Raw genomic sequence first — 20795 nt, 5'->3', positions numbered from 1 at the left:
TTAACACCAATGTGCACTTTTTCAAACTTAAATGGTTTTTTAAAGTTTATCTTCAGTGCCTGGAACTCTTAAGATTAGATGTTGGCATTTGTGCATAAGAGGTTGTGGGTCGTCAACTTGTCACAGGTTTGCAGATCACTGACCTTTGTGAAGGATCTTTAGTGAGTTGTTGGGACTGGGAAGGAATAGTTCATGTACAGTAAACATGTCTGTGCCTTCTCACTTTTGCTCTGTGGCAGTACTGGTAAGGTTCACATGCAAATAAGGTGTCATTGGTTTCGTGGTTCTGTGGAGGAATTGGAAACATTTGAGGAAGGTTCCCTCAATTATAAATGAGTAAACATTTATTCTTTGAAAAGCCATGTTAGGGACAACTCGGGAGGTCCTCTGCTATTTAGGATGAAGTTTGTATTTTGAAGTAATTTTCACTCTGGCCCAGAATGAAAATCACAAGAGTGAAATAACAGCATTTTCAAAGGGCCAAATTAGGGCCAAATAATGAATCATATTTCCATTCTCACATTTAGGGTGTATAGTCATGGGCATCAATTGGTGGGGGAACATCCGTCCCCCACTTTTCCAAGTGAGGGGGTACTATATCAATTGGGTCCCCTCCTTTTTTCCCAAACCTAAATGAAAATGTATACCTTGTAAAAGCATTTGTTAAAAAAAGTGGCTGAAGTGGCCAAAAATTGTCTCAAATCACTCCACAGAGTATCTATACTCCAAAATTTTGTAGGGCCCATGAACGGGCCCTGGACCCCACACTGCTCAGGGCTTTGCGTTCGCATTTGTTCTGATCAGGGTTATGTCCCGTCCCCACCCCTCAGTTTTCAAAACGGATTGATGCCCTTGAGTACAGTCAATCAGTTGCTGTGATTCCCAAAAGCGCCTGGTCTGCCACACTTCTGTACAGCCTAAAAACCCCCTTGATACTCTTTGGTAAATACTGCTTGTATGTACGTGTAGTACAGGTGTTAAAGGTGTACATGTAACTCTCCTTCCACCAGTTTGATTTTTATTTTTAAGATAATATGTACAGCGCACTTGCTAAATGTGTGGAATTCCATACTGTTGATGCCCAACCATATTTCCAGGTGTAATCGTTCATTTTTTGTAGTACCTTCTGGTCATGTTGCCCCGGTTACCAAGAATGTCACTCCAGTTATTGTCAGATTATGTGGGGGGGGGAGGTGACCCCGAGGTGGGGCAAATATCAGTAGAGTTGTCAACCTGTTGTACATGTAGCAGTTGGGGTATTCTGGGACTAGAGCCAGGAATATTGGGGGAGAAAAAGGTCTTCTAAAAGGGGCCAGTGTTGAATGAGGAGTAAGTCATGGGTGTATTGAGGAAGCCAGAACAATGAGGAAGGTCACGGGAAGGCTTAGGGGCTGCCTGTAACTTTGCCCGGTGAGAAAACTGAGACAGGATGTCTTGGCCTAGTCTCCTGAGTTATTTAGGGCCAAGGCCGTTTTGTTTGGTAAAATTGCGAATGGGATGAGGTGTGTTGCTCCATTGGCAGAGCCTGAAGTCGATCCAGAAATTATGTGCGGATGTTTTAATCTTAATTTCTGATGAAATGAAATACATTGTACATGCTTTGGGCTGTTTTCTTGATTTGTAGAATTTCAAGAATTGCGTCTTTCTTCCTTACATTGCTTCCTTTCATTATGACATCACCAACCTTAAATGAGCGTAGTGTTGCTAAGTAAAGTATTTTTTCAAAAATAACACCATTTCAAAGGGGGAAGATATTTATTATGAAAAATGAAGTAGACCAGCTGTCAAAAAGAGGGAAATAGGTGGAAAGGCTTGGGGTAGCACCATGCGAAGGAATATATCTTTTATGACTGTGTGTGGTTCTGAAAAGAACCAGGAGTATAATCAACGCTTCGGACTGCGTGCTCAGTCTGTCGTCAGGACATGTACGTGTAGGCCTACTCCTTGAAATACGCAGTTCTCTCCTTAGGAAGGAGGATTCCCAATTTTGAGCATGTGATTATTAACATTTGTCAGGAATGCTTTGGAGTACGGTGTTGTTTTGCTGCATTGTTCCTTTTTTGGGGGGGATATGCCATTTATAACTTTGCACCCTCCTTTCTAAAAAATTGACTTGTGCTGTTAGTTTTGGGGTGTCATCCTAATTGCATTTGGGAGAATACATGAAAGTTATTTAGACAGGCAAGGGGTATGAAAATAAAACACAAATCACCTTCGTTTTAAGGATTGGCACATGCACTTTCACATTGCATATGTTTCGTCTTTCATGCTTTCATTTTGCTAGTTTTGTCCTTTAGATTCGCTAACAAACGTACGTTTGTAAATTTTTGCGTCTTGATCTTGTTGCACGGATTTTCATCCCAAGAGTGCAATATTTTCCATTGTCTTGTTTTACCCACAAAATCTCTCATTCTGTGAACTTGAGGATGTTCAAATACTGCATTGCCTGTACATTGCACGATGAGCTTGATAATGAATAATGAGTCAGTTAATCCTCAATTTGAAAGGGGAAAAAAGAAAGAGGCAGAATGTATTGTGCAGCATTTACATGTACCACACTGTCCACTTCTTCAGTGCCAGCTGCTAAACAGCTATATTTTTCTCACAAAGATAGGGGCTTGATATTATTCAGTCTGTGTTAAAGCAGGGGGCCAAGGGACCCGGGCTTGTTTACTCATATTTTGCCAGGCAAATAGTCCTTGGGAGAGGAAGCTTTGTGCAGCAGCGAGCACATGCATGTGTGCATCGTTCCCCTTGGATTTGGAGAAGGCCATGTGGCTGGAGATACCATGTGGCTGTTGGGAGCAGAGTACACGTGGGTCGCGACCCCCAAAGTGCCGGGGTCTCGCTTTGTATCCTGAATACAATTCACATGAACCCGGGCAGGTTACAGAACCTTACATTCATCTGTGTACATGCACGTGCTGCCGTTGCACTGCAGGGAGAAAAAAAGCCGGTTCCACAGCGAGCAGAAATGCATGAATTCATTAACCGACGGGACACCGGTTAGCCCAGTTGTTTCCACAAAGCAAATAAATCCAAAGTGCAAGTACGCAGAGCACGGCGGTGTTTGTAAATTAGTGCGGAGGATGCTACAGGAATTCTGATGTGCATGGCAGCCATTTGATATGATTATTGCAGAGTGTGGGAATAAATTGGGAAATCAATTTCAAGTGTGTTTCTGTGTAAGAAATCGTTTTGTTTTTGTGGTTTTTTTTTTAAGATCTGTCATTAAAAAGAAACTGGCTTATGTTAAGTTATTTTATTGAATATTTTGGTGAGCCCACTTGTGCTTAGATGGATGTAAACCTTTATTTCATCAAACAAGTACCAGCATATGGTCGGCTCTTCAGCAAACACTCTCTTCACTAGGCAGTGTCACAGAGGATAAAAATTCGCCAGACCCAGAGATTTTGCATGAAAAGAAAAAACCTGCCAGCTGAAATATTTACATGTTTTGTATTGTTCTTAATCTGGTCTCATCTAATTTTACAACATGCAGGAGTCTGGCAGTCAGTATGGATTGACAGATAAAACAGCACAAATTCAGGAAACCCTTTAGGGAGTTGTACTGTAACTTGTTTGCTTTTAAGTACATGTACATGTACATACGTGTACATTGTACATGTACATGTAATGTGTTACTCTGCCCCAAGTGTGTGAAGAAATTGAAATCAGTACATGTGCTCAAAATTGAAATTGCACGCTGCATACACAATGCATGTTGGCCTACTTGTAGGCCTAGCTTTGTAGAAAGTCAAAAGAATTTACTGCAGTGCATTGCAAGGTCACAGAAGTATTGGTGTCAAACCATTGCAAACCAGTTTCAAGGCAGTTGGCATGTTGGTTAATGTGGAGGTTTTACATTTGTTTAGCTTTATCCCCACTTCTGTTTCTGAGGTGGTGTGTGCACCTGATGTGAGATGCATTCCCTTTTTTTAAGAGTGCGCAGACATCCTGATGTGTCTGCAGTCGGGTCCAGGCAGATTAATTATGACAGTGCCTGTTCTGTGCAGGGTGTCGCCGTCCACCACGCCACTGAGTAGTAGTGATGTTACTGAATGTTAGATCTGATCATCTCTCTGCAAATTTTTAACTCGGCACACTTATACATAGCACCCTTTCTGCCTGGAGGTGCATGTATATGGACACGTGCCTGCTGTGCTTTTATTATTGGGAATTGATCGTAGGAGGAGTGGCAAATTTCCTCGAAATCTTGTGAGATTCACACTCCGGCTTTCTAGTTGCTCCTGACTGCTCAGTGGGTATGCAAGGTGGGCGGGAGTAACCTTTAAAGGTTCTTTCTTCTGTCACAAATTCTCCCCATCCAATCAGACACACTAAGCTGAATGTTCTTTCTGAAGAGAACTTGAATGAAAGGTTATTGCCGTGGAGATCTTGAGAACACCTACGTTTAAACGTGAAGATTCCAATTGTAATTTATTCGGCTAACTGAACAAAAATTGGAATCACATTGTATGATAACCTACAACACTGGCTGTAGATGCATAACTTGTTTAACACTTTAATATTGCAAAAATGGAAAGCAGGAAAATGAAAGAATCTGGCAGTCCCAAATTGCCAGTCTGACATGACAAACCTTGCGATCTTCCTATCAACTTTTTGCGTCCTGCTGCGAGTCAAACGATAAAGGAATTGAATGGGAGGTCTCGCAGTCATGAGATTTTGAATGCAATGTAATCATGTAGGGTACCATGATATATTTGATTCAAATACCAGGTAAGTTGTACCAGGTCAGGGCAGGCATGTGTACAGTAGCTGTCACATTTTGGACTGTTTATTGTTCAGTTATTCATTACGTCAGATGTCTGTTTTTCTTTTCAACAGAAGTTGATGAGGGCACATGGGACAACGGACTGTCGTACGAGTGTCGTACCCTCCTTTTCAAGTCTTTGCATAATCTAATAGAGCGGTAAGTCACCTGTTATTGAATGATATTTCTGTCCCATGGGGGGGACAACTCGGTTTCTGTATTCCATTCGTGATAAAAACAATACAAGTTCAGGTGAGGCACATTCCATAAGCTGTTTACTTTGGTCCACTTCATTCGGGTCATGAAGGAACTTTTGAAACCAAGATGTGTACATTCTTGGAACTGATCTAAAACTATTAAACAAAATTAAATGCACTGTGCTCACTAAATATTGACAGAAAGAATGATTTTAATATTAAAGTTTGTCTCTGTTTTAGATCCTTTTTGGTGGTCGTGATAACATTACCTTTATGTTACTGATAATGCTCTTCTTAAAAAAAAAAGAAGAAAGTTGGTTCTGATACTCGGCTGAGATTTGCTTTTCCCGCCTGTCTGGAAGGTAAAAGAGCAAGGGGCTGATTCGTGATTGATTTCCCAGGCTATGGGGAGACGGCACATTTCTTCAATGCCCATTTAGCTGTGCAATTTGACAGCTGGGGCTCTCCATTTGTCATTATGCATGCAGGCAGTTTTATTCTCAGCCTCCAACCCTGCAATTTGTGTTCACTCCATAAAAACCACAAACCACCCTCATTTCGTTGAGCTCGGCTGGTTTTCCTGCCTATCCTGAACGACTGGGAAGTTGCATGCATGTCTATTACTGAATGTAGTGGTGTAAAAAGTGCATGTACATGTACAAGTGCATTGCATGCACAAGTACTGTATGTGTACTTAGATGGATAGTACACTCATACCATTGTACTTTAATAGGCCTCACTTGTTATTTTTTGGATTACAGATTTTTTTTCATTGTTGCCAATATTTTTAAGGAGGTAGTGTCAGGATGGAATGAATATAAAAGTAAATACTCGTCAGAGTTGAGGTCAGTCATTGTTCTGTTTTTATGGGTTAGTAAATAGGGAAATTGGTTACGAGCCAGAGAAACTGGTGATTTCTGATTGTAAATAATAATTTGAAATGTTTATTTTTTTTTCTGACAGTGCCGCTGCAAGTATTATTGTAATATTTTTTTTTCTACTTGGCCAAATTTGATTAATATGTACTATTTGCTTCCCAAAACTGTTGGTACGTCTTTAGAATGGAAATAAAAAACACACACACAAGTGACCCTAAGAGGCACAAAAAATATGGGCCGTTTTCCAGTACTCAACTTCGACTCCGTCTCAGGCTTCAACTGTTTTTAACTAGCTGACTTTGAAGCTGTATGCACAGTAATTAGACTAATAGTGCCACAAAACATCAAATAAGATGCAAGAGAGCAAAAACTTGCAGTAATCCACTTTGATTTAAACGCTTCGGGCCCACAATCGGGGATTGGTTTCGGGGACGAAGCCTGAGATGGAGACAAAGTTAAGTATTTGAAAATGGCCAGGGTGAATCATGGATAACGTTGTGAACTTGATCACTTTTATCTGTACAGCTTGTGCACAGTACTACCATTATGTACACGTACATGGTCATCCAGGATTGCATATATTTATTTGGGATTGTCCAGATTTAAGTGGCATTGGGCCGATGCACACTTGTATCTGTCATGTCTGAAAGAATTCCTCAGCTTTTTTGCTGAGGCTTCCCACTGTGCCTTATCTGTGTATTACATGTATTAGTGAATCCCTCCCCTCCAAGAGGAATTTCCCCAGGAGGGATCCTGCATACATGTTGTACATCTGCTGGGGCGTTATCTCCAGATTTCACAGAGCCTTCACGTATGACGGATGTCCCTCTGGTGACAGTGGGAGAAATGCAGTCCGCCATTTGATTTATGTACATTGTACTAGTAGGCCGCACAACCTCCTTTAGTGTTAAGAGATTACATGTGCTTAACACACTACGTGCATGTACAATGTATATCACATGCCATGAATTATGCATCCTTTCTTCTGTGAGGTTTGAGCCAAAATGTCAGCTTTGGCAGCTTGGTGAAAACTGACTGTAGGTAACCAAATAAATGTATAGGTGGCCGTCTATCTTCCTGACAAAAAGTGAATATTTTATGAATTACTTGGCACATGTACAGATTTGTACAGTTGATTCATTTCACTGTAACTATTTTTTGTTAATGTAATTTAGTCTGTACATGTATAATAATTTTAAATTGATTTATTGGAGCAGCAGGTGCTCACTGTGCCCGACTGTCCTAATTGCAGAATGCAGTTAAGTGACCTGTATGATAAGGGATTGTAGGAATGTCTTTATTGATCAGTTTATGCTGTAGCAAGCAGGGGCATGCTGACTGTATAGTTTGTCCAGACAGAGTATTGCAAAAATGCCAACAGCTGTTGGGCCCAGGTATCATGGTATCCTTCCCCTTGGTGAATGTGGCCTGGACTGAGGTCACAGGTCAAGCCTTGAGGCTGGCCAGATGGAGTTGGTCAGTTCATGGCAGTTTCAGTTCACACAGTTCAATGACAAGTTGGTGAGCAGGTGTGCAGTACTGGTATGCGCTGACTACTACAGAAAAGCTTGCAGTCTCCAGGCCTTCAGTAAGGACATTACGCACTTTCATATATGCTTGGAGACAGCTCTTGTTATGTCATTAGCTTAAGGGGAATTCAGCTGAGGAGGTTAGCCTACGTGCATATATTAAGCCCCTGTCAGTTGACCCTGAAGGGGTGGGGTTTATATTTACTGCATGGGGGGTGGATCTGGCTCTTGAGATCTTGGCAATTTCTTTGCAAACCTTTCTTCAACTTGTCAATTTTCATCCATTAGAAGTACATCTAAAAAGTCTCCATTTAGGTTCACAGACGGGTTGTTATGATAAATTATCATTCACATTATAAATTAGTTTAATTGAGAACTTCATTTTGATTAAGCTTGCTGAATGTTCAAGGCTTATTTGCTTCTTATACGTTTAGTTTTCTGGGATTTTTTTTATCATTTGCAGGTGCCTGTTGAGCCATAACTATGTCCATCTTGGCAAGTGGTTTGTTCGTCCCTACGACAGCCTTCCTGCCTCCCCTGATTCATTCAAGTAAGACCCCCTCCCCCAGTCATTGTCTCTTTGGTGTAGGAACGAGTGACTAGTCCATTTTACTTCAGTTCCCATAGCCTGGGCAAAACTGCGCTTTATCGGTGGATTCCTGGAACCAGCATATTTCCCAGCGCCTTGTCTTCTGTGTAAGACATCGATGAGAAAATACTGGATTTGGTGTTGGGCCAAGTTGCAAAATTTATCCGTGAATGGTTCAATGCATCCGTTGCCTCACACAAAATTGAATATTGATCAGTTCTGCTCTTCCTAAGTGGTTTTAACTTCCCATATGGTGCGTTATCAATCCAAGGGGATTAAATGTCAGTGCAGTTGAATATGAATCGCTCACTCCCAGTAAACTGTGCCCTGCCAAATTGGGAACAAATTCTGCTGGTTTCTTGGAACCAGATGTATTGCATACAAACATAGCAGACTGTTGCATTTCATAATGTTATATTAAATTACTGGAGTGCTAATTTGTCAATGCACAGGCTCCCAGATATTTTAATTCATGGGCATATTTGCAGAACTTAAAATAATGAATTCCGAATTATGTACTGTAAATACAACGTGAAGTACACCATTTGCCTACAATACACAGCCTGTTTTTTAATCATTTAATTTAGCACCTGCAGGGCACGCACACACAAAAGTGTGTATTTGCCTGCAACTGGGGACCCCCTATTGTTCCTCTTTTGTTTGTACTTTAACTTTTTTACAGGACCACCCATATGTTTTGTACACAGTTGTCAATTGGGGACCCTCTGTCAATCGGGGACCTTATTGTCCTCTATTGTTCAAGGTCCCCAATTGAATGCAGAAACAAACTCACACACACGCACGTTTTTTACATTGCTTGTGTTGCTTACACTAAGCAAAACTAAATACTCATTTACTGATTGCTTTAGAATATGGATGCAGATGTGCAAAAAACCATACAAAAGCCACACAAAATTTCAGGTTTTCCATGGGTTTTTGCGCGAACATGGATACACCCAGCAGGCTTCGCTTGGAACTGCGAATTAGCACTCCATTAATTACATAGCTCCATGTTGCACATGCTGTGTAGTGCTAGACACATTGATAAAATACTGGTTCCCCAGACAACAATCTGCCCTGAGTAAACAAAGCACTAAATCATCAGTGCAGACATGCTGGTACCCCCCCTTGTCCCTCTGTGGTAGACCTGGTATGTACATGTATATGTACATGTACAATGCATGCACATGTCAGTTGCTCTGTGGATTTCCGACTGATACTTGGCATTTGGTGTGTAATAAGTGGGAAATCCAATGTTTCCTGGTAAATTAATCACTTAGTACGCAAACATTCTGGCAACAACAACATTTGTAAACAAGTGAAGTATTTGGTTGTAGGCATGCATGTCCGGGAAGGCTTCCCGACTGTCCCTCACTGAAACCTGAACCCTTTTGGTTGGATACAGCGAATGGAGTATTTATACTAAACTGGCTCTCTTTCAAATACACCTTCATGCTGCCTTTAAAATCCAATACATAAATCTCCCTGATCTGTCAAAAACCACCAGAACGTTGAAGAAGACACAAATTTTGAACCAAGTAATGTGCCAAACAAAAAAAAGATAGTTGTGTTTCTGTTCACTTCACGCAACCTTGAGAACCAAGCAGAGTCAGAATTCCTTTATTTGAAAAAAATTTACCAATTAAAAAAAAAATTATGGAGCCACACCAAGCCGGCCTACAATGTTAATATTCCTGTACATGTACACGTATGTATGTACACGTGTACACGCAAGAAACAAAATTCTTTGTCTTAAATACACTAACCTTATTTGCACAATTTCACGTAAGCTAGTCAACCAAATGGTGTAATCTATTAATCTGAGGGTTTTTGTAGGGCAATGTATTATAATTATATTATGAGCATTTTAAATGCATCTGCAGTTTGAATTGATCAGCCAGAACCTAGACTGCCGTACGTAAAGTATTTTAAGTGATTGTGTCTGCATTAATCTTTCTCCATTAATTTTTCCTTTGATGTGACCACTCGTAAAAAAAAAAATTCAGACCACGCTCCCCCATTCAACAAATCAGCCTGGCTCGACTGCTGAATTAGCCTGGTAATACATTAACGCCGCTGACCTTGTGCACTACGGCCTGGGTGCGGGTATTATGTTGACGTAGTGCATCTTCATACCGCCGGGTCGTTTTTGACCACGCATGATTAAACCAGAGGACATCTGATAGGCAGTTGCCCACCACCGCGTCAGTCATCGTCAGCCGCAGACAACCACGCCGGAGAATGGCAAATTTTGCAATCCTTTCCCAAACTGGAAGGGAAGAAATTAAAACGGCGATTGTAGGATGTTGCATATTGTATGAAGCATTAGCATATTGTAATGTTAATGGCACTTAAGCCGTACTTTCTTTGACAGGATTGCTTTTATAAGCCTGAAGTGCACTTCACCATTTGTGAGTTGCAGTGAGAAATGCAAATCTAATTGTGTGTGAAATCTATCCTATCCAAACTTTTTCTCATCTAGAAACAAATTTAAATGTAAATTTTGATGAAACGATAAAGCAAATATAACATCGGTATTTCTACAACTTGCTAATAACTCTGGACCAGTATTACCTCAGCCAAAATTTCATTTGTTGGTAAGCGTGAACAGAATAGTTGATCTCAGTGTACTTTTGTGTCGCTTTGTCCCCCGTTAACAGTCCAAGCACAATTTGATGAAAGAAAAATTCTCCACACATGTACATGTACTTGCCCATGTAGTTGGCTGGATTTAAAAAAAATTTGATACAAAAATCATTTGATACAATGTTAGATCTGAATTCCACTATTGTGGCTCAAAAGATACAAACTTTTAGCTGGCTTCTTCCCCCTACCAAAAGGGATGTGGTTTCACTGATCATGAGATCAAGTGTCACAGGTTGCTGCATAATCATATCAGGCCAAGGTGATAGACTGTATTCGTTTGTCATCCATCGTGAATTGAAAGTGGGATAAATTGTTTCCTTTTGGGGATGTGAGAGTAAAAAATTATAGCAATCAAATATGACAGTTTTTGTGTAGAATTATAAAACATTTGTGATAAATGATATCCACATTTGTGAAGGTTTTAAGCCACATAAAAAAAACCTGAAAGCGAGGCTTGGAATCCCAAATAGTCTGGCACCACCCCCATCCAACATAGAGTCTGGGAACAAGATTTAAAAATGGCTTCCCCTGAATAAGGTCCATTGAGATCAGTGTGAATGCATGTACATTTTTGTACATGTACATGCATAGTTGTGCAGTACATGAACTCAGTAGGCATTGTACCCATACCTGTAGTGCAAACACTTATTTAAGTTTCACCAGCAGAGCATGACTTCGTATGTAGCTGCTAAGCAGATAATATTGCTTAGCTATTTTTTCTGTGTTAAGCAAAATAAACAGAGATTCAATATCTATTTATATACTTCGCACTTGGTAAATTGACTGGTGTCCGCTTCTGCTGCGTCTGTATACTGTATGTGTGCATGTACATATGCACATGTGTAATGTACATATACAGTGTACATGTAGCCACGTGCCTGTTCATTTCCATGTCAAGTTTACATGCACCAGCCTATTAGTTACTGCTCTTGTACGATTGCAATCAAGTTTTATGCTTCTTCCCTCTTTTAATGGCCTTGTTGCTGCAAAAACTCTTGGTTTTTTCAACGAGAATGCATCAGGTGGTCATTCAAGTTTTATTGCTGCCTTTGAATTCTGTCGGGAATCTCGCTGTGCTAGTCATATTACATGGCAGCCAAACACATATTCCTGTTTCCCACATGTCCGTATTTTTGTTATTGAAAGATGTATTTTTTTTCAAATGGAAAAAACCTTTTTTTTTTCATGTGTGGATTGCTAGATACGATTTGCAATGTTTTGCAGGGAACATGCAAAGCGATGCCTCTTCCAAAGTTGTTACATCCACATGAATATGCTTGATAAGCCCATTGCAAAACATCTCTACTCAACTGAAAAAATTAAAATGTGCTGTACATTTCATTTTCTGCTGCTCTTGCCTGACATGCTTTTTTTCAATCATACTTACTTTCATGTGATGGCTTCCCCCAAAAGTGTTCCCATGTTCCATGGCGGAATCAATGCATATTAATTATGGGCAGTCTGGATGGTTCCTTATGCATGAACCTTTTTTGGCACATCCCATTGTCACCCTCCATTGAGCCATTGGGGCCCCCCACACTGCAGGATTCCAGTCACCTTGATAACAATACTTATTTGCATAAAGACCCAGGCAAACATCAGCACAGCACTGGCCAACAGTCTGCATCCTCTGATGTGCTTTTTATTGGTCGCTGTGCAGCCATGCATAAATGAACACTTGCTTGCATAGTGATTACAGTGCCTACGGTAAGCACTGTATACATGGAGCTTTCTTCTGAAGAAAATGATGACTTGATGTGTATCAATTCTCTTTTCCTGCCTGTAACTTTTTGATTGAAACCAAACCAAGCCATTTTGGGGGCATTAATGTTTAAGGCCGTTTCTTGTGTTCAGCTTTGACTTGAGCATGGATCACCACATTGCCAGGTTTTGGGGCTGGCTGCCTGCCTTCCATGGCCCTTGTCATGCGTATGAGATATGTTCTTTGTTTGATTTTTTTGATATATAAAGTTGGAAGGCATGCTGTTGACACGCTTGCAGTCTGTGTGACTGACATTGAATTGATACGTGGTCATTCAGTTTGACGGTATTGTGGCAGAATGAAGACATTAAAGAAATGAAAGAAACCAACATGTGCCCCCCCCACACACACACAGAACAGGGCCATACCATTCAGTTGGGCCAATTCACAGTGTCACACATACCATTGTGGTGTATGCAGGTTTGTGGAGCTCCCCTGAATGGAGTGTCATTTTTTCCATAGATCTCATTCAAATAAATTGACCCCTCTGTGCTGGTATTCGGCACCTTTCTCTGAACATCTTCTGTATCTCTGCCAAGAAGTGGCAGGGCACCAGTGCGGCATCACTTAGTGTTTTCAGTGACACGTAGGTCAAACCCAAGAGCAGGGCCGGATAGAAAAGTGTTCGGTTACCGGGCGTTATTGGATTCTCTACTTTTGCTCCCTCGCTCCTCGCCCCTCCTCCGCCACTTTGCGCTACCGTAGCACATCTATTTACAAATGGAAATTTCACTCTGCGTTAATGAGGGATCATGTGCGTGCGTGTGGATATGGCAAGGGGTTAGTGTGTGTCTGGAGGGCACTCCTGTTGTTGTTCACCCGTGCATGTTCTGGGATATAGTCGGGGCATATGGCCGTGAAATGTATACATGCTTGGGTGTTAAGATATCTGCGGCTGTGATCTGGGCCCAGAGGGAGGGTGTGGTTTTGGTGTATATGTGGGCTGTCAAAGCCGATTCCCGATTCAGAGAAGTGTCAGTTTAAAACATTTTGACAAACCTGAAATAGACAATGGTGCCGCAGATAGGATAGGATCTTCGTTTCATGATTTTATGACAATGACATTGACATTGTCATCAAAGTAGAATGGACAACGAAATCAAATGGGTTAGTGTTGTGGAAAATTTATTGAGGAGCCAAAACTTTGTTTTCAGTTTCTTCCACACACCTGCACATGTACAGTACTCATGTACTTGATTACTGTTGAAAAAAAAGGCCAATCAAAAAGAGCCCTAAGTAATGCACCTTAATCATGTTGCAGAAAGACTTCCTTTACAAATTTGATGTATATAAACTTTTGCCCCTTGAATTTTGTCACATCAAATGCAAAATGGTGAATAAGGTCATCCAATTGAAACATTTGCAGAATCTTTTTGTTGAAACAAAGGAGAATGGTTGTAACCGCGATAGGAATGACAGGAATAATGATTAGTGTTCAATTAAAGGGGTATAAATAAACTGTGTTCTGCTAAGGTGTATGTAAATTTTTGGGCAAGACTGGAAGCCCTTTTAATTAAAAAAAAAAATGACTTGCCATTGGTAAAATCACAAAAATGGGACTACCGAACATCTCAGTTGAGAGAAAGCAAATAAAAGCCTCAGTCAGTTTATAAAGTATTTCCACGCAGAATGTTATACATTTCATTTGAAGCATCACACTCTTTTACGGGCGTCTGGTGCAAATATTTTGTGTGTGGTGCATGTGGCTGTCAGAGGAGTCTTGATAAAATGGCAATACTAGAAACCCAAAACATGAAACAGGTCCATGGAATAATAGTTGAAGTAAATCACATACCCAACAATGGGCTAATCTTGTATAATTACTGCTAAAAGTCAATGATGTATTCCACCTTTAAATAGTTCTTGTTAGTCTTCCATTTCCCTCCCCCCCTTGCATCTTGCGAATGAGTAATTTCTTGACATTTTTGTGAAACCCCACACCATCTTGTGGACACGAAATTCAATTTATGCAATTCCACAAGGATGGCTGACGTCAACATGAAGGTTATGTGGTTCCTTGGAAGTGACGGTGTGCCCCGACAGCCCAACGCAACGCACGCTGCCCCATGTCATTGATTTGGTAAACATTCAGAGCCTGGAGGAACTGCTAGTCTGCAGTGCCCAACGTGACACAGCACAGTCCCCCCTCCCCCTCCCACAATCTGATAATGAACTTGTGTGCTTTGCATATTCACGAGATCCCTAAGCACACAGGTCATGCATAAAACATCCGAGAAGGCTTGGCACCGGTGTGTAGATGTACATGTCTGGATTATTCAACTGCGCTCTGTGCATTATGCATTTCAGATGGCATTGAATGTACAATGCTGATAATTCGAAAGACACAAGTTGTACACTGCTGTAAACCGTTCTGTGATATCTTTTGTGCCAGGTGTTTTTTACATGTACCAGTACACGTACATGTACCTGTACTTTTGCAGTGTACTTATTGATTATTTTGTTCAGTTGACCATTGTTGTAATTTGTCCAAATAAATGTACAGTGGATTGGTAATTACATGTCAGTTGCACGTATAAAAACATATGCATGTAATGTCCTTATAATAAAATGCTGTGTAAGATAATTCTTAAATTAATAAACCCCACTACATTTTTAGATACTGCCAGTAGATAATTTCAGAAATAAAAGATTTTAAAAAAAATTTGAGGGCTGCAAAAAACTTGTCAGACTTATTCCAAAGTTCTTGAAACATATTCCCGAAGTAGTTAGATTTCGAGTAGGTTTTACCCTTCCTCCGAAAAATTGTTGGCCAGAGTGCCTTGAAATAAAAATGGAAGTGTCTTTGTGGCTAGTCTTGAATGCTTTTGGTATTTAGAGGGCCTGACATTTCTATCCCAGCAGAATCTTTCTTAAAGGTGAAACGACTTTGAGAAAGGCATTGAATGCCGAGGGTCGAAATGTCAGGCCCTATAACAATTTGAACACAGGTTGTGGAAAATGGTTTGCAGCGTGTTCAAAAGATGCCTAGACCTCCTTCCAGCTTACGAATGAAATGTTGTCAAAAAAAGAAAAACAAAACCAAATGAACTGCAGAGGAAAAAAATGAAATTTAAAAAATGGCATCACTGATTTTTGATGTTGGCTCTCTTTCTCTTTGCAGTGACCACCTGTCCTTTGCCTTCAGTTTCTTCCTCCATGGTGAGAGTACGGTCTGCGCCAATGTGGAGGTTGCCCTCCACCAGCCTGTCTGCAGACTGTCACTGGACCACTTGGCCCTAGCACAGGGCTCCGCCACTGGCTTTCAAGGTAGGGCTCCTCCAAGGGGAAGGTAGAGAGTACAGAGAGAGTGAGTTCTAGAGGAATTCATTTCCTGGCTCCGAAAAGTCAAGGAGGATCAGGAAATATCGTCAAAGTCCCTGCCAAAAGTTTTGATGTTTGGGACTGGCCCACAGGATTGTTTGTGGATAGCGTTCTAGCTTTTGTTTTGATTTTTTACCTTAACTGCCATTTTGATTGGCATGTCCTGGGGTTGTTTAATATAAGGGGAAAAATTTATTATCATTGAGTTGAAGTTTTTGGCTCAGAAATATCAGCCAAGAGCCAGTGATTCCCAGTATGCAGCACGTGATGATTTGGCCGATGTGAGTTTTGTCCACTATTCTGAAATGTTCCATGGTTGGTGTCATGCCAGCTCACTGTCTTCAAGAACTTTGGCCCAGTTCTTGCCCTAGTCAGGACCATCTCAGTGACCCTTTTTTCCCTTCTGTTTTGCACATTTAGTCATTCTCTCTCCGTACGGTCTGAGCGGTGTGCTGACCGGCCACTCCTACAAAGCGAGTCACTCTGCTAGTCGGCGAATCCTGAATGAGTGGCACCACTTCTATCCAATCAAGTTTCAGGGGGAGGAGGAAAGCAGGGACACGCCCTTGGATGAGGACAGCCTGGAAGATGGCCTGCCAGCTGTTGTCGATGTCCTCGTTGGTAAGTTTAGCGTGAGGGGGAGTCTCACCTGACAAACCCATAATCTTACAAAGTTTGGAATCCTGTGTCTCTTTCCCCATGTTGACAAGTGCAAGTTTCTGACAAACTGACCAGCTGAAGATTTTATCCAAGCCAGTGGGGATCTTGCCTGACCAGCTTGGGACACCTACCTGGGTGAAGTTGAACATGACTCATTTGACAAACTGGTCCACACCGATACAGTTTTACACTGTATCGGTGTGCAGCCAGAACCTAACCTCACAAAAGTTAATTGATGGCTAAAATAAAAACAGGAAACTCAACAGTTGACTGACACAGAAGGCATTTCATCACCCAGCAGAATGCCATTAGGCTGGAGAAGCTTTGCTCACTCTTGCTTTAGAAAGGAAAAAAACAGAAAAGATTGGATTGAAGTTTTTTGGTGGTTAACCCTCAGGAATGGCAAACTCAGTAAATGATATAAACTAACATTCATTTTTGATTCACTACTAAAAATGTTTAGGATATTACTCGGTGGCTTAATTCTCTGATGCTCAGCAGAAAAAACAAGACACCCCATTGTGACATTCTCCCCCCCCCCACCCTTGTCTGCCTTTCCCCCTTGTGCACCGTGACTCAGAATTAGGCCATGCCTCCGTTGCGGAGACCCAGAGTCATACTGCTTAATCGCTCCCTGATTCATTTGATCCGGTGGAGGGGGCCCCCTTCCCAGCCTTGACAATCAGAGAGAGGAACAATCTCGGCCGCAGCCGCCGGTAAGCTACAGGTTGTCAAATCCCCGCTCGCTGTCTCAGCCGCGTCCCAATTACTCAGCAGTGGTTGGATATCACATGGGTTGTACTGAAAGTGCAGTAAGCTGGGAGCTGGTGTTGTCGGCTGCAGCAACTGAAGCCCTTATTTGGGGGGGGGGCAAAAATGATGTATTCCCGAATCCCATTTTTAGATCAGGTGACATTTGGGGCTTAAGGTTATTCCAAGTGACCATGACATGCTTTTGCTATAACAGTGGTGCTAAGCCCTGCATTGGAACAACTTCAAATGTAAAGTAGCATTATTTTTTTTTACTTCTGTGCAAGTGAATAAATTTAATGAAGAAGTCAACCTTGAAACGATAGATACACTCAAGTGCCATTTCTCAAGAAATTGATCCAGTTGCCCTACTGCGATATTTTTAAATACATCGTAACCTTACAACTTTTTGAAAGACCCGCAAGTTTACTTCTGAATTTCAAAGCATTTGTGCTTTAAAGGCTGCAACCCACCTTTCAAAACAAAAGCAACATGTCTTTAAATGTTCAACGCGCTGGTTACCACCAATTTTAAACATGTTTTGGATGAAATCATTTATCAGTAACATTTAATTGAATGATGTGTGTACCTTTATTGTCAGTCCTAGTTGAGAAGTAATGCTCTTTAGAGACCAGAGGCATGGTTTTTATTCCTTGTTCCTTTCGAGTTCTGTCACATCCCGTCTGGAGTGGAGGAGGTTGGGCATGGGGGCTACCTTCCTCCGTGCTTGACAAGCCACAGGTGTCGCACCGGACAGTGAGCACCTGGCCCTGTAATGTTAATCGTTTCCTTTCCATCTTCAAATGATATCCATTCCATTCAAATAGTCAACAAGCACTGTAAAATTGGCTCTGCTGTGAGTCTAGGTAGTATGGCTTCATCCACCTGCGGCCCACAGTTAACCTTGGGGAAAAAACCCAGAATCTACATGTGAAGTAGAAAGATGCCCTTGTGTGTATTACCCTTTAACAGGAAACCGGGTAGATCGACTTGTGGTGACTGAGTTTCCTCGAGGGAGGGAGGGGGGGAAGAGAGACACAAGTAAAGGCATGCAATTTGCCGAGTGACAACCATGGTAGCCCAAACACTGCAAGGGTCCCATCATCTTTTGTCGATAATTTAGCCTCTTCCGTGGCGTGTTGTCCCAACAAAGTCATGAATCCATGCAATGGAATGAGACAAAGGTGCCAGGCACAGATCGGGGTTGAGTTCTTGCTGCGTTACAGCACTGGAGTGCTGTTACTATTTTGGAAAGAGATGGGGGGGTGGGTTCGGAAAGCAGTGTATATTTTTGGGTTGCCGTAGAAAAGCTTGTCATTATTTGAGTGAAGACCTTTAGTGACAAGACCACTCATTCCACCTCAGCAAACTGGGTTTGTGAATTGCCCAACCCTCTGCACTTGTGATCACATGGTTGTGGGTTAGAGTCTCATCTGCGCAGGCTTCTTACATGTATGTGCCACCAGACACTGTCAGACAGCACTGACTCGAGAGTGTTCATAGAATTGAATGCATTGGTGGTGCAAGATTGCATCAAACCTTCTCATTGAATGTTAATGTGTAATACACATTGCAAGGTCATGGGAGTATCTTAGAAGTGACAGAAAACAGTCCCAGCGATCTGCTCTGAGTAGTAGTGTTTTTTTTGGTACTCACCATAAAGGCGCGCAAGTATTTTCGCGTTTGACGCAAAGCACGTTGAGTAGGCATAACTAATTCATGCCGGCTTGTATGGTCTTTGCGTACACACAGAATGCATGCAAGAACCCGCTTGTAACCACCTGTCTTTTTTTCGCCCACTGGGGGCGCACTTCAGCTTAAGGTGGATAGTAGATAAGGGTAATTTGAGTAGAGTTTCTTGAGTTCTCAGTTCCTTTACCCCTAACCCTTCAGGCAGTCCAGATCCTCCAAATCCAATGTGAGGTTTAGAAGATTTTCACAGGAGTGGAGAAGGGAGAGCCAAGTAATGGTACTTCCCGCAGGGCTTGATGTCCCCGAGAACGTGTAGATTCAAAGGATATGTCACTAGGGGAGGATCTTGGCGGATTGGGAAAATTCCAAGCAAGAATGCCAGTAAATTGAGAGTTCTGTTACATGCTATACATGTATCTTAATATAAGACCCCTTCCATGCAGGCAGGTCCAAATATCTTTAAGTGTGTGTCCACTGGTTGGATGACTCATCTTGCTGGGCTGTAGTGTCGGCAAGGCCTCTGACCCTCCGTCCACACGGGAAAAGGACTCGCTCAACACCTTTGCAAGAATTCCTATTCCCACCTTCAAAAAGAAAAACAAAAGAAAACAACTCCTTCCATACTGCTTGATCAGTCACCGTTTCCCTCGCACCTGCATTGGCATGAGTCAAGTAATTGATCCATTAAGTTTGCATATTTTAACTTAGTCCCCCCTTCCCTTTTCTGAATTATTTTTTCTTTTCTAGCCGGGGTGCGCATGCTGTACCCCACTGCGTACGTCCTGGTACCGCAGAGCGAAGAGATGGCCCATGTTCCCATCGCACCCATGCCGGGGACCACCTATCTACCCCCTCCCCCGGTTCAGAATGCCGGAGCCAGGATACATGGCATCACAGCAGCAGGTTGGTGGACCTTCTATTACACTGTGATCACACTGCTCATTCAGAGCAAGTTTTCATTCATTCCAGGAGCAATTGTCTAGGGGAACCTATCATTAAATATCAGGGAAGTCAAAATCAATTGAAATCTTCAAGCTTAAACTGACTGAGATCAGCCCTTCATTGATAGCAAGGGGGGAGGGAACAAAACTAAATGTTTATTTTCCAGCCACCTTGTGTCTGCAGCATCCCTGCGAAGAGACTGTAGTAAGAAGTAGAAGTTTTATTTTGTTTAAAAATGATAGAGTTGCAGGGTATGCACCTTTATACAGCAAATCTAGAGTAACTTTGTTCCATTGATATTACTTGTATTTACATTTCAAGTAATGTCTTCAACAAGGGGAATCTGGGAGGAGATCTACCTTTAATTTCTGCCATCAGTGGCTAAGCTCGTTCAAGCAGATATTAGAAGGGCTGCAGTCATGACAGTGAAGCGTATCACAGGTCCCGTGGGTCATGCCCATCACCGTTACCAGTGGAGCTGCTGTGTAGGGGTGGGAATCTGTGCTCACTGTCGCGGGCTCTGTAAGTGGCGCAAAGGCTGTTCAGTGGAGTGGGGAGGTACGTCAGATGGGGGCGGCAACTGGCTTACCATGCCATCGCTTCACTGAGGCATTTCACGCACCCGGACGCGGATTAGTAATCCAGCTGTATTTAATCCATTTATGCGAGTGATGGACCTCCCTTGTCCAACGTGATACTGGAATGTCAGATCCGCGCTGACTGAGATTTGTCTTGACACCAGGACAAAGTTGAAAAATTGTCTCTAAGTTTCTGACTTGTATTTATCTGTACTTGAATGTTATTTATTGATACAGATATTATACTTGCCTAACTGCCTAATTGCGTATTCACTGCATTCACTGCCTACATCTCCTGTGAAGGAAATAACAGGCAGATCCGTTTTCCATTAGAAAATCAATTATGAGAAAAACAGCTGTAATTCAACAGCCATATGAAGTCTTCTCTCTACATGCCTTAGGCCATGCTGGGAAGCCGTCTTTGTTCCTCCCAGTCAGGGAGTAAGACAGTTGTGAAGTTACTTTAAACTAGTAAAA

At 41.9% G+C, this 20795-nt stretch overlaps 1 protein-coding gene across 1 annotated transcript in view; it reads left to right on the top strand.

The window, feature by feature from the left end:
• Positions 1-20795, top strand: part of LOC110981975 (mediator of RNA polymerase II transcription subunit 13-like) — a 75618-nt gene that overhangs the window by 19657 nt on the left and 35166 nt on the right. The window contains exons 3-7 of the mRNA XM_022240048.2: positions 4849-4933; positions 7842-7928; positions 15497-15642; positions 16117-16317; positions 19546-19701. Of these exons, the coding sequence (XP_022095740.2) occupies positions 4849-4933; positions 7842-7928; positions 15497-15642; positions 16117-16317; positions 19546-19701 (675 nt within the window). The remainder of the gene's footprint in view (positions 1-4848; positions 4934-7841; positions 7929-15496; positions 15643-16116; positions 16318-19545; positions 19702-20795) is intronic.

This window comes from Acanthaster planci, linkage group LG09 (genome assembly GCF_054643075.1).
Source record: "Acanthaster planci isolate LZ-2023a linkage group LG09, COTS_SCS, whole genome shotgun sequence".
NCBI classification, from domain to species: domain Eukaryota; kingdom Metazoa; phylum Echinodermata; class Asteroidea; order Valvatida; family Acanthasteridae; genus Acanthaster; species Acanthaster planci.
This window is presented reverse-complemented; position numbering and strand designations above follow the sequence as displayed.